General features: G+C 30.1%; 2 protein-coding genes across 6 annotated transcripts; one reads left to right on the forward strand and one right to left on the reverse strand.

The window, feature by feature from the left end:
- Positions 1-80: 80 nt before the first annotated feature.
- Positions 81-12,305, reverse strand: LOC127062983 (cyclin-dependent kinase 12). 5 transcript variants are annotated; one of them, XM_050992068.1, is made up of 12 exons: positions 11,982-12,305; positions 9,700-11,035; positions 8,467-9,623; positions 7,961-8,388; positions 7,638-7,834; positions 7,343-7,553; positions 6,998-7,266; positions 6,731-6,904; positions 1,615-1,927; positions 1,422-1,542; positions 1,177-1,359; positions 81-267 (listed from the first exon to the last, which is right to left on the reverse strand). In XM_050992068.1, the coding sequence occupies exons 2-12, from the start codon at positions 11,025-11,027 to the stop codon at positions 263-265; spliced, it is 4,386 nt and encodes a 1,461-aa protein (XP_050848025.1). In that variant the 5' UTR covers positions 11,028-11,035; positions 11,982-12,305; the 3' UTR covers positions 81-262. The 5 variants fall into 5 exon arrangements, 4 of the variants coding, with proteins under 4 accessions (XP_050848025.1, XP_050848023.1, XP_050848024.1 ...); XM_050992066.1 differs by lacking the exon at positions 81-267 and having other exon boundaries at positions 553-1,359; XM_050992067.1 differs by lacking the exon at positions 81-267 and having other exon boundaries at positions 554-1,359; positions 7,349-7,553.
- Positions 12,306-13,089: 784 nt separating this feature from the next.
- On the forward strand, positions 13,090-21,503 carry LOC127062985 (pre-mRNA 3' end processing protein WDR33). Its single transcript, XM_050992072.1, has 9 exons — positions 13,090-13,524; positions 14,053-14,517; positions 14,634-14,903; positions 15,151-15,302; positions 17,417-17,514; positions 17,819-18,179; positions 18,267-18,478; positions 18,624-18,959; positions 19,059-21,503. Exons 2-9 carry the CDS (start codon positions 14,194-14,196, stop codon positions 20,468-20,470), a joined length of 3,165 nt encoding a protein of 1,054 aa, XP_050848029.1. The 5' UTR covers positions 13,090-13,524; positions 14,053-14,193; the 3' UTR covers positions 20,471-21,503.
- The last annotated feature ends 823 nt before the right edge of the window (positions 21,504-22,326 follow it).

Here is a 22,326-nt window from a genome sequence, read left to right on the forward strand (position 1 = left end):
CACGGAAGATCGTTAATTATACCGTTATAATTTTATTGCATACATCTGTTTCGTGCTGAACATATAAACGAACAAACTCATCAAAGGAAACAAAAGATATTTTATTATCTAGGTTTCCTCAAAATATTTTCGATACGTTGGGACGCTTTATCTCTCGACCGCAGAGCGATCCGCCATGTTTCTTCAATAGATAGGACATTACCGGCAATGGATGACCTAACCTCAGTTTCCTTTAGCTGACACACATTTGTAGGTTGTCTCTTCAATCTGAAATATTTGTAAGTATTATTATTAATTATACGCATTTTATTTCATATTCAAAATTTTAATATAATTATTGAGATAAGTACATTCGAAATAAAATATTGAAAATTTAGATATGTATTTATGTATTATAATGACTAATTTGTATATGATTGGATTTGTCCAAGATTATATTTTTTTTATACTTTTCACATAATATCATGTAATAAATAATTGTTACTTATTATATTTGAAAAATAATAATTATCTTATCTTATTGACAAAAAAATTGTAAATTGCACGTCTTTATTATGCATATATATTTTTCTTATTATGTACAATAGATTTTGTAATGTAAATTGGAATTAAATATTTACTCATATCTTAAAAATGCTTATGTAATTTCTTAGAGTACATCCAATCATTCCAAATACTGCTTGTTTTAATTCTTGTTTACTAAAGAAAAAGGTAATTTCTAAAATAAACCTAAGATACATATACAAGTAGTTTACTTTTGTTTATGTCGTATACGTTAGTTAAATGAAATTTTCTTTTTTTATAATAAAAAAATCATAATACCAATAACATTAAAATATAAATTTATGTAGTAGTTAAAGAACACTACTTGTTTTATATATACTATAGTACTGTAGTACTGTTATAGTATTATCAATTTTAGTAACATCAAATATGTATGAAATTATGTATATATGGATTAATATCCATTAATAAAGATTCTAAAATGACTGGTTTCTGTTGCGATTCTGTTTCTATTTAATTTTAAAATAGTAATTTAGACCTTTTCCAATTTTATACAAAACGTATTTTAAAAAATGTGCAACACTTTATGTACAAGCAATTATGAGCTAAAGGCTATTTAAGAGGAAGTTGAGGGGTGGAATAGGTTATGTTCCAGGTTGGTTGATAATTTACCTGGGGGTCGAGTGATAGAAGGGGAAGGATTACAAGTTTCCAAACCATAACATGACATAAGTGCAGACAGAGCACTGCGTACACCGATTGTTGCCAGTTGTGACCATCTACCAGAACTTACTGCATCGTCACCTGCATATACAGCATGTGCATCGAAACTTCCTACTGGAACCATCTTTTTATCTGTAAAGAAAGAAATAAGATTAACAAGATCACGATTCCATGAATATAATTAATTAACTAACCTATAGAAGGTGGATTCAATATAGGAATATGAGATTCCAGTTGCCCGCTTGGCCTTGTATTTCCTGCAAGGCGTAGTTCAGCATGCAGATCTCCTAACAGTTGCACTACTTTTGGATCAGTCTATAGAATAATTGTAAGCATTTGATAAAGAATCTTAATTGTGGAAAATGATTTAAACTTATATTCATTTACCTCGTTGTCTGATCGCAATGACATCAGATCATCAACACGAATTGGCTTCCCTTGATTTAAGGCATTTGTGAGAATGCTAAGTTTTCGTGCAAGAGTATTTTCTGCATTTCCTTCTGTGATGTGTGAAGTGATATCTCCTTTTGGATTATTAGATACTTTCATTGATGGAGAGCTATTATAGTAGTATGATGATGGAGAAACCAAAAAAGGACCACTCTGATTAAATAATCCATCTCCCCCATAATGAGATTCTGTATTAAGACGATTTGCATGAGAATTGTAGCCTGCTTCCATCTTCAACCGTTTAGAAGACCTGAAATCAAATCATAATAATATCAGGATTCTATAATAAATTAAAAGATTATCGCATAATTTTGCATAAATAGTACTTATATACTAATAAATATTTTTAATATATATGTTAGCATATAATTTTTAAAAAATGTAAAAAACAAACATTCTTATCATAAAAGATTAAATTTGTTTAAAAGTTAAAAGTAGTAATAGCTAATCAATACTAAGAAAATTTCTAACATTCATCAACTTGATATATATTATATTCAAACGTCAATAATTATTTATTAATTATTGATTACATTTCAACTATTTTTTGTGAATATATTAGCTAAAACAAAGTTGCATATATAAGAGAAATAACAATACAAATATTTTATAATATATATGTGTATGTGAGTAATATAATACTTTAACTTAGTTAAAATTATTAAATTATTTTTAAATTTTTTAATGAATAAAATACTTTATAGAATAAAAACATAAATAATATGGTATTATACGCATGCAAATAATAGTGATCATGCAAAGATGAAGAATATCTGAAAATGTACATAGTGAGTAAGCTTATGTAATAAACCCCAATATACATATATATATATATATATATATATATGTATATATTTAAGTAAAACATACAAGTAACATAATACGAACGCTAAGGACTCTTGCTTATTACTCGTATAAATTCTTTCTTTTACTTAAATAAATATTTACGAACTTAATTATATTTTATATAAATCAATAATAATTTATTTTAATCAATTACTCTCTATATAAATTGAATATAACAAGAAAAATTGATAACAGATTTCAATTGTAGTGATTATTAATGTGTATAATAAATTATGATGAGTGTGTATACATGTATAATGAGAGCACACTTATACAAATTAGATTGTTATCAAGGTAATGGAATTTAAGCAGTTTACATTTTAGTTAGGTAAATGAAAGCATATGTACTGTTACAGGATATGTATATTCAGAAATAAATCATGAATTTGGACACCCTGGGTGTAAATGTATATTAACAATGGAATTTGGAATATTTATTACCTATGTAAACTTTTATAAGTGCTACAAAATTTGTCCCTCTATCATTCAGCCACAATAATTCTATTTCCTGAAACATAATTTATGTTTGTTAGAATTAATTGCCAATTTGTTGTATGTTGTGCTTACATATTCCATATATATATTTTTTTTATTATATTTCAAAGTATATGTTGACATCTGCTAATTCCACAAATGAATGTATATCTCTTCATTATATTTTATTTAATATAAAAATTTGAAAATGAACAATTTTTTACAACAGATCAATATTTAGTTTTTTAAACAAAACATATATTTCACTTTCATATAATTCAATATCATATATCTTGATTGACACAAAGAACTAATTGTTATTTGAATATATTTTGATAATAGATTTTTAACAAATAAGCATAGTGGGTGTTCTTTCAATGATTTATCATTCCAATAAATTTGTATTGTACAATAATTTTTAACTATAAGTATTGATCAAATGATTTTAAATATAATAATTAAATTAATATTACTTGGTCATACTTCATGACTTTGATAAGAACAATACATATATATCCTATAAAAAGGTATAAACAATCATTTTGTTTAAATAACTTTATTGTTTTTAATAAATTTCGTTACCAAGTCAAAAGTGTTTAGATAGGAAATTATTTATCACGTATTATTAGTTTAAGCTTTTGATAAATAATTGCATGTACACAGTTTTAAAGACACTGTTTTTAGTTTAAGAAATAATATGGTACCTGATATTTTGTTTTTATTTTATAAAATTGACTTATAATAAATTCAAGTTAGGTTGTAAATTTAATGTTGTATCTATATGATGCTACATATTATTTACACCTAATAAATATAAGAATTGATTATAACAATACTCAAATTTATTTCATTCTAGAAAAGAAAAATCTAGATTACATAAATATATATTATAATACAAATAGTATTATATGGCAAAGCAATACAGATTATTTAATTTATAATTTAATAATTTATTAATAAACTCGATATATATATACACATATATATACATATATATATATATATATATATATATATATATATATATATATATGTATGTATATATATATATATAAAGATGATACTTAATTTGAATTATAGAACAATGAAATTCTTTTTTTAATTATTTACATTATCGGGGATTATTTTCATTTTTTGAACACCCCCATGCTTAAATATAAGAATTAAGGTAATTTAATATTCTTTGAAAAAAAATAAATTATATCATTTTAAACAAGCTTTGTTCTCTATAAAAATGCTTGCCTACAAACTTCATATTTTCTTGAATTTTCTTGAATTACTGTAAACTTCTCTGAAGAGAGAAACATATTGTTTTATTATTATTAGTTTTGGATGCTCTTCACAAATGTTTTATATATATTTAAATAGATTATATAACAACCAGTATATATTTTATGACTTTGGAAATAAAAGAAGTATAAGGAATCATACGGTCAAAACTTACTATATACCTTCAAAGAGTACGATTCTTTTCTGTTATTTTTTATTCTCTTATAATAATAATAATAATAATAATAATAATAATAATAATAATAATAATAATAATAATAGTAATAATAATAATAATAATAATAATAATAATGCATCCTTACATGACATGTACAAGATTTAAAAAGATAGGAGATCCTTGGAAAATTAGTAAAATTTGTACCATTGTATATTTGAATCTGAAATTATACAAAATGCTAAAATATTATTTTCTTTTTGTAACAAATAATATTGCTGGAAGAGAATAAACGTTTTGATGTAGATATTGTGGAATTGGTAGAGAAAGTAACATATACTTTGTTGTTTTCAGTTATATAATAAAAAAATTTCTATTTCCCAAGGCCCCAGTGTGTACTTTTAATCAACATTCATCCTGTAAAGATCACTATTATGAATTTAATAAAACGAAATAAAACAAAATAAAACAAAAAAAAAAAAAAAGAAAAAAAAAAAGAAACGTAAAAGGAGACTACAGAGAGTTAAATCATAAATTATTTTAATATCATTAAATATTCACTCATTGTCCACAAAAATATTGCATAAAAACACCTTTGGGTATCTAATAAAAGTATATTACAACAATTTAATATTATTTTACATTGCAGTGACATACATTTGAAACTGGCAAAGATCCAAGTTTCATTATAAGAATGGTACTATGATAAAACACATGCAGAGAAAATAAAAATATTAACAGCTGTTGTTTACCATTCGTATATTGAAACTTATTATAGTTGTTTATATATAGTACAAATTAACGAACTGTTATTACAGTTTTAAAGAATGACCAATCAAAATATAGCTGGTTTATAAATGTAAATGAATAAATTGCCATAACATAAATAAAATTGATTATCAAAGATGTTAAGACTAACAACTTCCATTATATATTCATATGTTATCCTAACATTATGCACTCCCTGTTCTTGACCTTGCAATAAGTTTTTGCAATCCCTCGTTGATTTAAACTAAAAGGACTTTACATGTTTCAGTCCATCTGCACAGACGCATATATGTATATATATGTATATATACGTATATGCGTGTATATATATTTATATATATATATTTTTTCCTATTTTATACTTATTCTTATTTAAATTTTACTTGTTCCTTGGTGAAAAATAATAGTATGATATCACTTTAATATAGCTTTTGTAACGTAATATTCAATTATAATCGAGTTGACTAAATTATAACTCGACTATTTCTGATTTGAGCTTGAATAGTATATTTACAAACATATTACTGATATATTTAAATCTTAGCATACATATGCAAATTATGAATGTATACATATTTATTGCAATAACAGCAGTGTGCATATGTAACTATTTAAACACTCTGCATGTAAAGAATATTCATGTATGCATATGCATGCCCATACACGCATAAATTCATATATGTACATATTTAATCATATTTGGTAGTGAAATAATTAATTGAAAAAGATATTTCTTAATTTTTTATAAGAAACATTTTGTGACCATAATAGCAAAAATGGTAGTTTTGATCACAGTAAATTGGGAGAGGTACAGATTTTATATAAAGATAGCGATATAGTAAATGAAAGTGGTTTTCATAATAGGCGAGCACAAAATCTTAGGATGTGTATATGTGTGTAACAGTACCAACGCCATATTCCAAATCACTATATTATTAAATCATGTAATGCATAGCGATATATAAATGTTGTATAAAAACGTACACATTTAATGAAAACGTTCATTGCAGTCCCCTGTGTATTCTAGATTACACAGATCTTAAATTATCTAAAAGTAATCTGCAAAATGAAGAATGCTGGCATCAAATCTCTGTAGCTCTGACCTTTTTTTTCTTTTCTTTTTTTCTTATTTATTTATTTATCTTTTTCTTTTTTTCCCTATCTAAAGGCGTCGACTTCTTTGGTCATTCGCCGAGTTCTGACCTTTAAATAGAAATTAACGTCGTATATGTCCACATACTTATTTTATATCGATTTTCGATAGTATTGTTGTCGCCTTAAAGCGACTTAAGAAAACTAAAAGAATCTCATTTATTTACTAATTGAAATTGCATGCAAACGAGCGAAGCAAACGAGGTACTACACATTTATATATCATCCTTTCAAATTATTCTAGTAACATAATTTGCTAAGAGAGAATAAATGCCAAGCATAACTGCAGTACACAGCCAGCTATGTGTGTGTAAGCAATTAGTTTCTGGTAAGTTCTGGAACATTAATTGTCTCTCTAGAACTACTCACCCTCCAACGTCTGATATATCTTCAATGGCCCTATGAGGGCCTCCTCTATTTGGAAGAGTAAGAAGAGGCATTCTTCCCGCAGAGCTCTCATGTTGATCCCGTAACTGACGTTTTCGCTTTTTGCTCCACAATTCATGACAATCCTGCCATGTTGGCAACTGAGGTGCTGGCATCCTATTTATAATACGTATTAATATATGTATCGTAAGGATTAATTATAAGTACAATTGATATGAAAAAATTCGATGTGTATAAGTAAAAACGTACTGCTCAGGTTGGACATTTTTCAACCAATTACTTTTCAATGCATCAGCTGCTGTTATTCGTTTTTCAGGATCTAACTCCAACATTTTATCCAGAAGATCTAATGCTGGTGCAGGCATAAAAGAAAACTCTTCTCTTAAACGTCGTCTATGTGACCTTTTTGGTTTAAGCGTATGCCATAAGGGTAATTTTATGACAGACGGCCAAACAGCTGGAGTAGGTGTACCACAAATTCGGGAAATCATTTCTAATTGCATCATTTCTACATTTGCCTATTTAAAAAGTTTTAAAAATAATGTAATTAGTTTTATAAGCCTCTATGAGTTTTTATGAGTTTCTATGAGTTACCTTCACCTGAAATAAAGGTTTTTTAGAAAACAATTCTCCCAAAATACAACCACAACTCCAAACATCAATAGCAGGCCCGTATCGTTCTTCGCCCAATAATAACTCAGGTGGTCTGTACCATAACGTAATAACTTTATTTGTATATGGTCTTTGTCGATCTTCCGCATTATAAAGCCTCGCTAATCCGAAATCAGCTAGTTTCACTTCTCCTCTGAAAGATACAAAAATGTTAATACAAAGTCTGATTCGAGCGATCGTTGGGGTCAAATATATTGACTATTTCAATAACACATACTTATTATTCATTAATATATTAGAACATTTGATATCTCTATGTAAGAAATTTTTGCTGTGACAGTAATTAAGTCCATCTAATAATTGCTTCATGATACTGGCATTATTCATTTCATTAAAATCAACCATGCCAGATTCTAGGAGTCCCATTAAATCGTGATCCATATATTCAAAAACTAAATAAAATGATCCTTTGTCCTAAAATATAAATATATTAGTAATATATAACGTAATCTGGTTAAAAATATAATAAAGTACAAAAATAATATAATGGATTTCTTAAAATACTTAGAATTAGCACTAATCGATTATGAGATGATATACCTTTCTAAAATCTAAAGCATCTTGCTTATCAGTCACTATTTCTCGAAGATTAACAATGTTTTTGTGATTTAATTGTCTCAATATTTTTATCTCGCGGACCGCTGTTATAGGAAAACCTTCTTTTTCATTTTCTAAGCGAACTTTCTTTAAGGCAACAAGTACACCTGCTCGCTTATCTTGAGCTTTATACACTTGGCCATAAGTGCCTTCTCCAATCTGTGCAATTACTTCAAACACATCGACGCAACGCTCGCCCCAATCCTTTCCACCAGAGGCAGACATAGGAGTGTGACAATTTCGTGAACCTCTTCTTTTTAATATTTTTGGCCTCTTCAATTTCGGTTTTGGAGTAACACGTTCGATCACATGTTGTGGAGGTGTCGCATTTGGATCTTCTTCTCCGCTCAAATCCTCAGATCCAGGAACGACTAAAATATAGATATAATCATTGCATTGTATTTACTAATTGACATATTTTGGTTCGATGTAAATATGAAAATACTGACCTGGTGGCATTGGTAAATCTTTGATGCTCTTCTTCTGCGGTGGTTTTGGAGTTGAAGATGGGAATTTCATTTGTGCTTTACTGGGTGGACTTGGAGAATGACTAGGAGGTGAATCTATATTCTCCAAATCGTTCTGATTAATACCAGGTGGTAAAGGTAATCTTGATAAACTTTTTGTCTTAAACGCTACGATAGGCGGCTTTGGCGGATCCACGGATTTCAAAGGAACTAAATTATTTGGTGAATTAAATTTGGACATAACTGTATTTGGTGCTGGAACTGGAATAGGAATAGGTGGTGGAGGAACTGATAAATTTGCAAGAACTGTTGATGGTACTGGTACAGGAATAGGCACTGGTACAGGTACATGTGACAAGCCTGATGTATTTCTAGTCTCAGGTTGAGGCAGTGGTGGAGCCTGTGCACTCATATTAGCTGGAATGCTCGGACTATTCGTAATAGTAATAGTAGCATGGCAATTGTTGGATACAGACATTGTAGGTGATGTACGCACAATGGTGTGAGATGGTGCACTGGTCCTTGGCATAGGATTTGAAGGTGTACTATGTGTCGAGAGTATCGGTAAAGGTGGAGTTCTTCCTGCTAAATTATTATCTTCTGTGACCGGAACTGGAATGTTAATAATATCAACAGATTTTATGGTTTCATTCGACGATTTTGATGGATCCTTGTAACCTAAAGATTTGCTTTTGTTATCAAAGTTAGACTTATTTTCAGATACGCCAGTACTTGAATCTTTCTCATCTGTGCCTTCTATAATTTGAACTTCATCTTGATTGACAGCTTTCTCCTTTGCTGCTTGTAGCTTTTTATATGCTAATTCTCTCATATTTCTATCTTTTACAAGTTCCGCAAACAAACTAGTTTCACTAATTTTTGCTTGCACCCTAAGATTTCTTGCAGTAATACTTGTTGGGCTTCTGGCTCTTGATCTATGCGGAGATGGAGAAGGAATCCTCGACGGACGTGGGCTTTTTGATTTATGCTTTCTCGACGATTTATGAGATTTGCTAGGAGAACGTGATTTCTTAGGACTTCGACTTCTTCTTCGTGAACGCGATCTTGAACGCGATTGAATTTTTCTAGTCCATCGTCCAAGACTACGAGATCTTGATCGAGAAAGTGGAAGAGTTAACCTAAATAAATAACAAGTAGTGATATCATTTTTATATATGTATAATAATTACATGTATACAAAGCAATCAATATTACCTGCTGCCAGTAGGACTTCTAATTGATCTTGATTTTCTTTTGTCCCTTCTGTCTTTTTCATGATGTCTATACCTTCGATCAGATCCTCCCTCCTTCCTTCTACGTTTACTTGCAGAAGGAGAGGTAGGAGGATCACCCCCTCTTCTTCTATGACTCACAGGACTTGGACTAAATTCTCGTCGTCTTAATGTTGATGGACTAGGACTATGTCTCGTTCTATGCAACATTGGACTAAAATCTCTTCTTCGTGGCGGGCTATGATCTCTACGTCTTGCTGGACTAGGACTGTGAGGACGTCTACGAGTTGAACTGGTTGTTGCATTGGGACTAGCAGGACTATGTCTTGTATGCATGTTGGGACTATGCTTCTGTCTCTCTGGACTATGCTTTCTTGTAGATGCACTTGTTTTGTTACCTATTGGCGTTGTTGCTCTAGGTGGTAATAATGGTGTATGCGGTGATTCTGTTTGCCGAACAGGTGAAAGAGGTGGAGGCGTAACATTCCTAGGTTGCCTTAATAATTCAAGTTCTACATCGCTAAGACATCTTTGCTCCTGAGGAGTAGCAGGTGATATAGGAGAAGTACTATCCTTCAAAGGTAAAGGTGGGGATTCAGACCAATTTTCAACTGGTTTTTCATGATCTGGACTAATTATAATTTCTTCAGTTATATGATGAGGACTAAGGCTGTGAGAGCATCGTTTAGATTTTCTTTTCTTCTTTTTTCCAATACTAGATGAAGGACTCAAACTTCTTTTCTTCTTTTTCTCTCGTTTATGTTTTTTCTCTTTCCTTCTTGCATAACGTCTAGATTCTTCTTCATACTCTGGTGTACCGCTATGCATACTTGTTGCGGGTTGTTGTTCATTTGATGAATAATGTCTGTTAGAATGTCTATGCTGTACTGGAGGAGAAGGTGAAAGACTAATTGGTGATGCTCCAAGAGTTCGTTGAGGACTACTTCTGTAATACCTCCTTTGCAGAACTGTTTCAGGTACATCTCCATCCGTATAACTATTACCTCTGCTATCCTCTGATTGAATTTCTCCTGCTTCTGGTTCTGATAAATCTTCGCTACTTACATCAGAGTATTCCACCAATGGTTTCACAATAGAAGAAGCTACAGTCGGTACACTTTCTACAGATTTGTCACGTGACCTCTTCTTCTTCTTTTTGCCAGAACTTTTACTCTTGCCATGCCGTCTATGTCTGCTTTTATCGGAGCTTTCAAAGCTATGACGATTTACATCACTGCCTGCACTACTTCTCCTCCTTGATCGAAATCTCCCATTACGTTCTCCTCTTTCGATGTCACGACTGCTAGGCATGTCACCTTCTAAAATCAAAAATATCCATATTTCAGAAATAGCACAACGTAGTAACATCAATTTTTTAATGGGTTTGAAACTTACTTATTAATTAATAAAAAACATTATGTATTAATAAGCTTAAAATAAAACATGATTATTTATATACATATATTTATAAACTAGTTATTTTTACAGAAAATAGATAAAGGTAGAAGATAGATATTTAAAGATATTTGGTATCAGATCATATAATTTTGTGATCATAATATTAAATATACTTTATTATACTCTTTGATTTGTATAAAACAAATATTTCAAAATATGTTTTGTTCAATAAATATACACATCATTCACATTTTTTATTCTAATTTTGAATATATTTAGTTTTTAAAAGTATAATTCTTCAATAAAAAAATTGTATTGTTGAACATCAATTTAATCCAAAAATATGAATTATTTGATCAATTAGTATAATTCTACAATATTAATGATTACGAAAAATTGATATTTTTGCTATAAAGATCGAAGACAAAAGGTGTATCTTTAAATTTATACTACATACTTCTCCCCTTTTTTTTTTATTTCTAAGTCGATAATCACGTATAAAGAACTTACACGTTATACACACGCGAATGTATGAGAGCTATAAACACACAGGTGCGCGCGCGCGCAGTGCACTTCGACATCATATTGCGGAAGACATCCATAGATCAAAGCCATCGACTTTAATGACTTTTAATGTTATACAAAAGTCATGGAATTAGTTGTAAAACATATTGTACCCATAACACTAGTTATCCAGTTTTCAACAGTTACATCAAGAACACGGAATTTTTCAATCGACGAAGGACAGCCGCCATTGCGAAGAACTGAGTGGCAAGGGAGTTGCCCGATTTTGACGAAGAGGAAAAAAATACTTAGACAAAATTTTACAAGGCATAGATAACACATTAGTCGATTATATTTACTCACGTGTGATATAAACCTTGTGATATCAAGTTGTATGTTGAGATCCTTTTCATCGAACTGATCCAACGTAGCGATGAATATAACGGTTACATTCGTTGCTTCGTTAAAGTTTTAGCACATATTACGTAGGCCACAGGTAAAATCTTATAAGAATGTATGCCTATTGCAACGATTTAATGTTTAGACAATCATATTTTTATGACTTTAATAGCCGATGCATCATATCTCATGTATTTTCGTTTGGATTGTATTTGGTTTTATCATAAAGGTAGCTCGAGTAAGCAGAAGCCATTAACCATTAGCATGTCCTTGCCTGACGTAACAATAGTAAAGTGCTGCCACTGCATTCCAAATTGCGGCGGAAGCACGAAACATATGCGAATCTCATCTGATTGGCTGAAATAAAATTGCATCATAAACGATTACAAATTTAGAACATGAATCTACCACGAAAAATATATTTTGCGCATAAATAAATATGTTGTAATTTATTGAACGATTTATCGATATGTTAAAAAAAAACAAACTAAAATATTCAAACATTTCCATAAAAAGCTATTCTGAACTGTTAATATTCTTTATTTATGTGATTATTCTTTTTAATGTCACATTTGTTTAATTATAAAACAGCGTGCATATACTCTTATCCTTCTTCTTGTTAGCGATATTGGCAATTCGTTATTCGTATGAGTCATATATTAAGTTCGTTTATATATATTAGATATTTATTTCATTATGACAATCGATTGAAGTTGGTACAGAATTAACATTATAATCTACGCATTTGTAATTAATTGTTATTATTTTCTATAAAACAACATAGATTTATGTAGTAGAAATTCAAGAAAATAATCTTCAACCACGTAATTTACAATTTTTTATATTTTATACGTATATTGATGACATCTAGAAATCCCTATGGAAAACTATAAATAATCACACATTTTTATAGTACGTATGAGATATAATATATATATGTATATATACATATAGATAAAAAGTTCATATTTTGTCGAAGTGATAACAATTACATATTTTTTTTTTTTTATTGTACAAATAAACATTCAACCAACGTGGAGCTATAGTAAAAGGTTTAAGAAGAATTTCATCATAGATGAATTCTGATTCGTCGATGAAAAGAATAGAATGTCGAGAACCAATAATATTTAAGAACCGCTACGTAGTTGTAAATTGTGATGGTTGTTATTGGTCAATGCAAATAATACATAAAAATAAATTTGATTTGAGACTCGATCTGGAAATATGTAATAGAGGAAGTATAGCGGATGTCGTTGCCCGAAAACTGTAGTAGCGTCCGTGGTGAGAAGATATAATTCTCTTCTGGTTATCCATTGTGGTTTCTTCGACGTGTTCGAGTTAGTTCAATGCAGATGTTGAATATTTTTACCAACCATTTTTTTTCTTTTTTGATTTAAGTGTTAAACGTAAGAACTAATATATATTTTCAAATTGCGAAGAAGAGATTAATTGCAACATAAACGTATGGTATACGGCTGAGAAAATTACATCACGAGGAAGGCAGCAGGTTGTTTGGCTAGTTCTTTTAAGCATCACTTGTCATATACAAAAAAATTTATTATTTGATCAGGAACGATAATAATTCTAACGATTAACAAAGTTACTTTATACGAAAGTTTATAATCTAACCTTTACTATGTCATATTTCGTCTAACGAAATGAAGTAAAGTTGAAAGTTTTTCGTTTAAGATATAATATCAGAAAAACGCGCGTTAGTGTGCATTGACATGATTATTTCATAGGTTCTTTTACATTTATCATATATTTTTTACCTTATTCTATTTTTATTACACATTGCACAAATATATTCTGTATTATTTAGATGTTATCCTTATTGAGATATTTTTTAATTATTTAAATTTTATTGTTGCATAGTATAATAGTAATAAATAAATATATATTATTGCAAAGAATATATTTCATAATAGCAGTTTTTCTATGCATGTATATAATGAATATTATATAAATAAAATCTATTCCTTTAAAATGTGCATCTTTTTCAGTATTGTAATAGGTTTAATTGGTTTAATTTCAGAGTTAATTGAAGATATGGATTCGTTGACATGTACATTTTAAACAGCTGCTTTTAAACATGTTCATCTCTTATCTTATTTATAAATCATCCTATTAGGATATTTAATATCATTGTAATCAGCTGTATATAAATATTTTTACAATGTCAACCAATACTCAATTCTCAAATCTTTCTCCGGCCATAAGTCTGCCTAACATGTCAGTACCACCACCATCTGCGCCAAATTTATCTGCTCCACCTCCAAATCTAACTACTATAAATACTTCTGGAAGTTATCAACATCGTTATACAAATCATAGAGATGGAAATCGTGGTTTCTTTAAACCATTCAGACCATATCATGCCCCCAAAGTTGTGGCTGGTGGTCAAGATACTTTACAAGATGAATTTGATGGAAAAAGACTTAGAAAATCTGTTATGCGAAAGACTGTTGATTATAATTCTGCTATTATTAAAAGTTTGGAGGTAATTTGGAATGAGCATAATAAAATATAATAGTAATAGGCGATATATAAAATCAATCTATACATAGAGTTGATAAATTGTTGCAAATATTATATACGTATATTTTTTATACACAGAACCGTGTATGGCAAAGAGATTATAGAGATAGACGTGCTCTTCAACCAGATGTCATATATTATCCTGATCTTCTTCCACCTCCAAGTTATGTTGATAATCCAATTAATGCAGTCACTACAAGATTTGTAAAGACTGCAACAAATAAAATGCGTTGTCCAATATTTTGTATGGCATGGACCCCAGAAGGTAGACGTTTAGTCACTGGTGCATCGAGTGGTGAATTTACCTTGTGGAATGGTCTTACATTTAATTTTGAAACTATTCTTCAGGTATGCTATAAGTAATGAAATCAAAGTTTTTCCCATTTAATGAATTACATATAAGATATGCAAAATACTTCATTAGATATTTGAAACTTTTACTTGATTCCTGAGAATTGAAAATGTTATGAATTTATCAAGTTGTGCTAATTTGCAGAATTAAGAAAATTGTTTGTTTATATCATGGTGACCTGTGTATCTTATATGCACGTTTGAATTATACATTTATATCATATTCTTTTACATGTTTGTTCAGGCACACGACAGTCCTGTAAGAACAATGGTTTGGTCACATAACGAGAGCTGGATGGTGACAGGAGATCATGCAGGTTATGTCAAATATTGGCAGAGCAACATGAACAATGTCAAGATGTTTCAAGCACACAAAGAAGCAATTAGAGGACTCAGGTATAGCATCCACCTCATTAGTCCTTATGTCTCTTGCGCCACTGTTATCAATTCATTCATCTTTGCAGTAGGTAGGATATTGACTGTGATTATTATTCTCTTCTCTTTCTTGTTTTATATTATTTATAGAAAAATAATAATAATTATATGGGTACATAGGTGATTTCATAAAATGTTTCAATGGGAAATGTTGAAAATATATCATTGAGGATTATTTGTTACAGAACAATATTTTAATTGAAATATGGTCATTTCAATGCAGAGTTAATTAACCAACATTTTTGCCTTCATATTAGAACAAATATAATAAAAGAAAACAAGTCAATCAGTTATTAGATTTATTTGAATAAATTGTTTCCTTATGAAAGTTAATTTGCAATATAAGTAAATATGGGATGTGTGCTATAGTATTCTTTATTATCTTGATTTCATTACCCTTCAATTGTAACTTTTGTGAGCATAATGTAATTAGTAAATACTGTCAACTTTGTTTACAAAAAATACATTTGTTTGTTGACTATTTATATTATTAGGATGTTAGGGTCATCTTTCTTTTTTTTTTTAACATTTGATAAAATCTTCGGTGTTTAATATTATCAATTAGATGTGGTGCAGGTATGACATACAGTCACAGCATATTAGTTCTTCACATTTTTCTATTTAAGGAGTTATATGGTTAGGTTATTATTGGGCAAAGATGTATATTTTACATTTATAAATAAAAAGAAAAACAAATATATATACCATAGTACCTAGCTGAGATTCCCATTGAATAATAATAAAAATAAAGATCCTCTGTCCTTTACATCATCCAAGTTGCGATAAAATTGAACAAAGATATTGCAGTAATGCATGGTTCTGTTAATAAAGTACCTTTTCTTTCATTTATGTCACTTGTGCCCTTTTGCAAAGGTGTGTGTGTGTGTATAATTGCATTAGTGTGTATGTATGAAGTAGGGAGAGGGAGAGAGAAAGAAAGAAAGAGAGAGAGAGAGAGAGAGGGAGTAACAGAGAGATATAATGCAATTGATGTACATATCAGATATTTTTTTTGTACAATAAATGTTAAATTTTAAACAGAATATCAATTTGAATACATCACCTGGCAGTCATGTGGCATAAGAGTAGAATTTTCTTTTTACAGGATTAGAACGATTCACCACTTTAAAAGTGGTAGATCTTGCTTGAATGCCAGATATGACTGTTGGAGATGGTTTTTTGTTTATTTACAATATTTATACATAAACATTCCATTTATCAATGATGTCTGTCTGTTCCTTAAAGTGCGTTTGTAGTAGAAATGCAAATTTTACACAACTTTAAGCAACTGCTATATCTATAACACGAAAACTAAACCAAAAATATATTTTGTTTAGATAGTTAGGAAGTACATTCTTGCCCATATTGTTGGAAACTTTTTCTGTGTAAATTTACTAATGCAAATTCACAGCCAAATAAAAATATCAAAGAAATTAATTATTGTAGTATATGGAAATTTTATATATACATATATCTTTGATCAGACTATAGACAGATTAGATTAAATTACTCCAAGTTATAAATTATTTGCAAAGATGTTTCATATAAAAGAGTAAATCTTTTTAATACAATTTTCATGTGCATGTGTAGATATATAATCATTGATGTTTTTTCTACAGTGAAAACAATAAACATTAGTTCATAGTATTTATTTTATTTATTTTATATATGAAAAGAGTATGCATGTCAAATATAATTCAAATATAATTCAATTAATAATAAGTTTTATTAGTTTTTATATTAGTTTTGGTGGCAGTAAATGAAAGTCTAGGATATTTTTCTGAAATTTTGTTATTTCTCCTGATTTTTTTAAATATTCATAAATAAACAGTAAATATTAAATTTCATTAAAAAAATTATTCATTATTGATAATTACTGCATTAGCTTTTAAGAGGATATTGATATTTATTTAAATTATTACAGCTAGTATAATTATACAGATTTAGTTCTACAATGATATATATTAAAGGAAAATATTCAATATATAATTTGTTATTTAAGAAATAAAACAATCATTATTTTATATGTTTAATAGTTTATTGTCCATTTGTAATTCTTGTGTTTGGGTGGGTAGTTTCAGTCCAACGGATCATAAACTGGCAACCTGTAGTGATGATGGTACTGTCAGGATTTGGGACTTCCTACGCTGTCATGAAGAACGAATTCTTAGGGGTATAGTTTATATATATATATATGTGTTTAATATAAGATTTTAAAAAATTATTTTTGTATATAAGTTATATATACGTAACTATACATATTTTATTATATATAAAATATATATATATAAAATTTCATATAGAAGTGATATTATTTTCGTTTGAAATTACAAATATATTTTTTTGTTATTTTATATATGATGTTAATGTAATGAAAATCATTATATTTTTTGTTCAGTAAAAATGTTGTAATTAATACTTTGAAGTCAACCTTTTTTTTTTATTACAGTAGTAATTCATAATATTTTTGCCTGTAGGTCATGGTGCAGATGTTAAATGTGTACATTGGCACCCTCAAAAAAGTCTAGTCATCTCAGGAAGCAAAGATAATCAGCAACCTGTGAAGCTTTGGGATCCAAAGAGTGGACAATCACTTGCCACCCTGCATGCACATAAATCAACTGTAATGGATATCAAGTGGAATGAGAATGGTAATTGGCTAGTGACTGCATCGCGAGATCATTTGCTTAAATTATTTGATCTCAGAAACCTCAATCAAGAAGTCCAAACTTTTCGTGGTCATAAAAAAGAGGCATCTAGTGTTGCATGGCATCCAAGTCATGAGGGACTTTTTTGTAGTGGCGGTAGTGATGGTGCAATACTCTTTTGGCATGTCGGGTATATAAAAATATTTACAATTACTTATTTTTCGATATATTTATTATATTTTTTCTAATACATGTCATTTTTTTTATTGTACATTAGAGCTGATAAAGAGGTTGGTGCAATAGAACAAGCTCACGATAGCATAGTATGGACATTAGCATGGCATCCTTTGGGACATATTCTATGTTCTGGTAGTAATGATCATACTTCTAAGTTTTGGACACGTAATCGACCTGGTGATCTCATGAGAGACAAATATAATCTTAATACATTACCTGCAGGAACAGCAGGAGTTGATGATCATGAAATAGGTAAGGTCATAATTAGTATGATAAATGTATTGATTTGTAGCCATTGATCTTACAGCTTCAAAAGAATAAAACAAAGAAATAAACGAACAAATGTTAATTGTTTCTTAAGCTAATTCTTTCATAATTTTTCTATTATTTTTTACAGCTGATGAAGCAGCAGTAATCCCTGGTATGGGACCAGAAGATAGAATTAATGCAGATGGTGAGCTAGAAGATAAAAGTGGAGAAATACCTGGATTGGATTTGGATCATGCAGTCGATGAAGGAAAGAAATTTACTAATAAAAAAGTTCCATACAGTAAGCCAATACCTAGAAATTTCCAGGCTCAGTGGAATGAAATGGAAGCAGAAGATATAGAACAAGTAGAAGCATTAAATGCTTTTGTAAATCAATTAATTGAAACGACACCAGGAGCTATACCCTTGAGCGAACTTACTCCTACTGCTATCATATTATACGGAAAAATGATACCTGTTGAACGTAAGAATATATTATCTCATATGAATTTTCTTGAATCTATTGAATTTACATCATTTTAAATATATTTCTAAGATATTAATATTTAAATATAATTTACAGCTGGTTCAAAATTAGCAGAGGCAATTGGTAAAGGAAATGATGCCATAAATAAACTAGTATTTTCTGGGGAAATAGAAGAATTAAGAGACGTCGTGGGTCCATTAAATAGCGTCGATGAAACAGAAGATTATTTACAGGATGAAGGAGAAATAGATTATTCTAAAGTTCCGGATATTGACCTTCCTCCACCATTACCTAGTTCTAAATTTGCACAAAATCCAGAACTGCTTAAAACTTTAAATCGTGGTGGAAAAAGAAAGTTCGATCAATTAATTGGTTGGAGTGATGGAGGAGCTAGTGATCGAACTTCAAAAATTCATCAACCAGTATTTGGTGGTGTTATCACAGAAGATATACAATCAAGTGATGGGGATACCAGATACAGTGCCAGTAAATCCAATGATAATAGTTCCTTCCAAGGTCAGGATGAGGATTTAAGAAGGCTTGCACACGGAGATTCGAGAAGTATGCAACGAGGTGACGAAGACTTAAGATATAACACATCTAGTGGGCCTGGTAGACCAGGATCGCGATCAGAATATGATTTAAGAAATAATTATGGAGACAAAGATTTTAGAAGTATGAATTCTCAAGGATTTCTCTTGAAAAAATCTTCCGAAAATGATTTGTACGATGATAAGGAACGAGATGGATCTCGATGGGACGATGAAAAAATTATGAGTAGTAGTTCTAGGAAGGATAGTGGTTTTTCGAACAGTAATTTTGATAAACGGGATAATATGCAATTAAACATTGGACCTGGAATGGGTAGTAATATGTCTCACATAGGAAATAATATGTCCCATCTACCAAATCATCATAATATGCAAAATATTAATCCTAATATGCCACTACCAATTCCAAATCTCGTCCAACATCCAAATATGCCTCAGCATCCTATGCAAAATAAATTGCCTCATGGAAATGTTCAAGGAATGGATGGTCCAATGCCACATATGATGCATCATCCTGGTATGCATCCTGCTTTTGGCCCGAATGGACCACCTCCACCAGGAGGTTTTGGTCCCAATTTTAGACCTCCTAATGGCAATTTCGGTCCAAATCAACATTTCAGGCCAAATCCTATGCCACCGTTTGGGCCAAATCAAGGCCCACCTTTCAACAGCAATTTTCAAGGAACACCTAATTTCCGAGTACCCAATTCTGGACCACCTAATTTTGATCGTCCTGGTTTCGGTCCTAATTTTCGAGGTCAAAATGTCGGTAGCCAAAATGCACCAAATCATTTTAATTCCAATTTTGGTAACTTCGGTTGTAACAAAAATGGACCTAATCGTGGAATAAATCGTGGACCTAACGACAATAATATGGGAAGAAACGGATATAATAATCGTGGCAGGGTTCGTGATAGTGATCAGTCAAGAGGTACGAGAGGAAGAGACAATTATTGAAACAGTTATAATATAAACAAGGTGTTTACACTGTCCGATTATATCAATGAATTACATTCTTCCCATGCAAACTAACGAAATCGTACTGGTTGCATCGGTATTATTCAACATTATAATTTTGCCTAAATGGTGATGCATCATAAGCAGTGCCGTGTAATATACTAATTCATGTTGGTTGCATTATAATGCCTTACAGAAATAATTGAAGCATTCATTGCTCATTTACAATTATGACTTGCATCAGTGAGGAGTGCATTCGTCTTTATAAATAAACTTTTTTTCCATAATTCATAAATTCGAATAACTGCAGAATTAAAACTGTTGATTCAGTGATTTATGGAAAAATGAAAATTATCTTAAGGGTGGATAAACTTATGTACAGGATATCCGCATTAACAGCATAATATATGTTCACCTGATCTAAATATTCACTGATGTATGAAGAATACAAATTTATATATATATGTAAATATATATATATATATATATAACATTACGTAGTTGATATCAACAATAATATTACGGTAAAAATGACGTTTACAGCGTTGGTATGAAAAAATTTTGGTTCTATATGAATAATTACCGAAATCATGAAAATAACAATGATATGTTGCCTGTAAATGATTTATAATCAGCGAATGTGTGAGACAAACCAATTTACTTATTCATTATTAATAAAATGGAGTAAGGCATAAGAACTTTTCTTTGAAACATTGTTCCCATACTCATTTGTGTAAGTAATGAAATGAGGAGATCTCAAACTTGATGATAAAAAAAAGTTCAATAATGGATATAATAATATTTAGCAAAAATATATAATAATATGCATTTACTTTTTTAAATCTGTTAAAAGCACTGCAATCTAATAAATAATAACCAGACAAATTTAAAAAATAACACTTTTGTGTACTTTATTACAGAGAAAAAAAAATACGACTTGCAAACTCGTAATTAAATTATTTGCACATTTCACAAATAAATGATGCATTAAGAGCTATCGAAGCGATAAACTTATAATAAAAATCTGAAACTACAACCTTTCAAAAATAATTGTAATTTTATACAGTAATTCCTGTACATTCAAAAAGATTTTTCCAAAGTATTTCAGGCATTATTGTATAAAATTCTTGTATTTTATTATCATCATCATCATCATTATTATCATGATCATGATTATTATTATTAGAATTATCTTAACCGTAATATATAGTCTACAATTATATGAATCATAGAATTTCTAATTCCAATCAGCAAAAATAGAAGTTTCTTAACAAATTTTCAGTTTATACTAAGATTTAATATATTTCTTAATTTGTTCATCATTTTTTGCTTGAAGCTTGTGTGATTTCAACGACATAAGTACTTCAATGTTTCGTAGGAATTAGAATGAAAACATTTTGGAAAAATTTTCAAATATGCAGCCATTCGCTCGGTAGTACTTGCATTTCATAAGATTTCGATACATAGCAAGTACTATCGACCCAGGTCTCACCGCGTGGAGGTTGCTGCATCTGGAGACCCACGAGCTAACGGGGACTCTACTCTAAAATTCGCGTGACCGGCGTGATCAAATAATCGACGTTCTATAAAACGAAGTCCCCGGTAGGACTTTTAATCGCGCCCGAACACTCCCGTGAGTGTTAGAATAACGGTGACTCTACTCTAAATTCGCGTTCGCGACGTTCAACGTACCAACCGAGAATTCGGGCGGCTAACTGGAGGAGGGTCAGTCCACGCTTACGGATAGCAAACCGTACTACTCGGCAGCACATAAACCGACACACGACCGGTCATTTATTCGTTTTAGCAATCAAACGAAGTCTATTACCGTAAGACTTTTAATCGCGCCCGAGAAC

This window comes from Vespula vulgaris, chromosome 4 (genome assembly GCF_905475345.1).
Source record: "Vespula vulgaris chromosome 4, iyVesVulg1.1, whole genome shotgun sequence".
Lineage (NCBI taxonomy): Eukaryota > Metazoa > Arthropoda > Insecta > Hymenoptera > Vespidae > Vespula > Vespula vulgaris.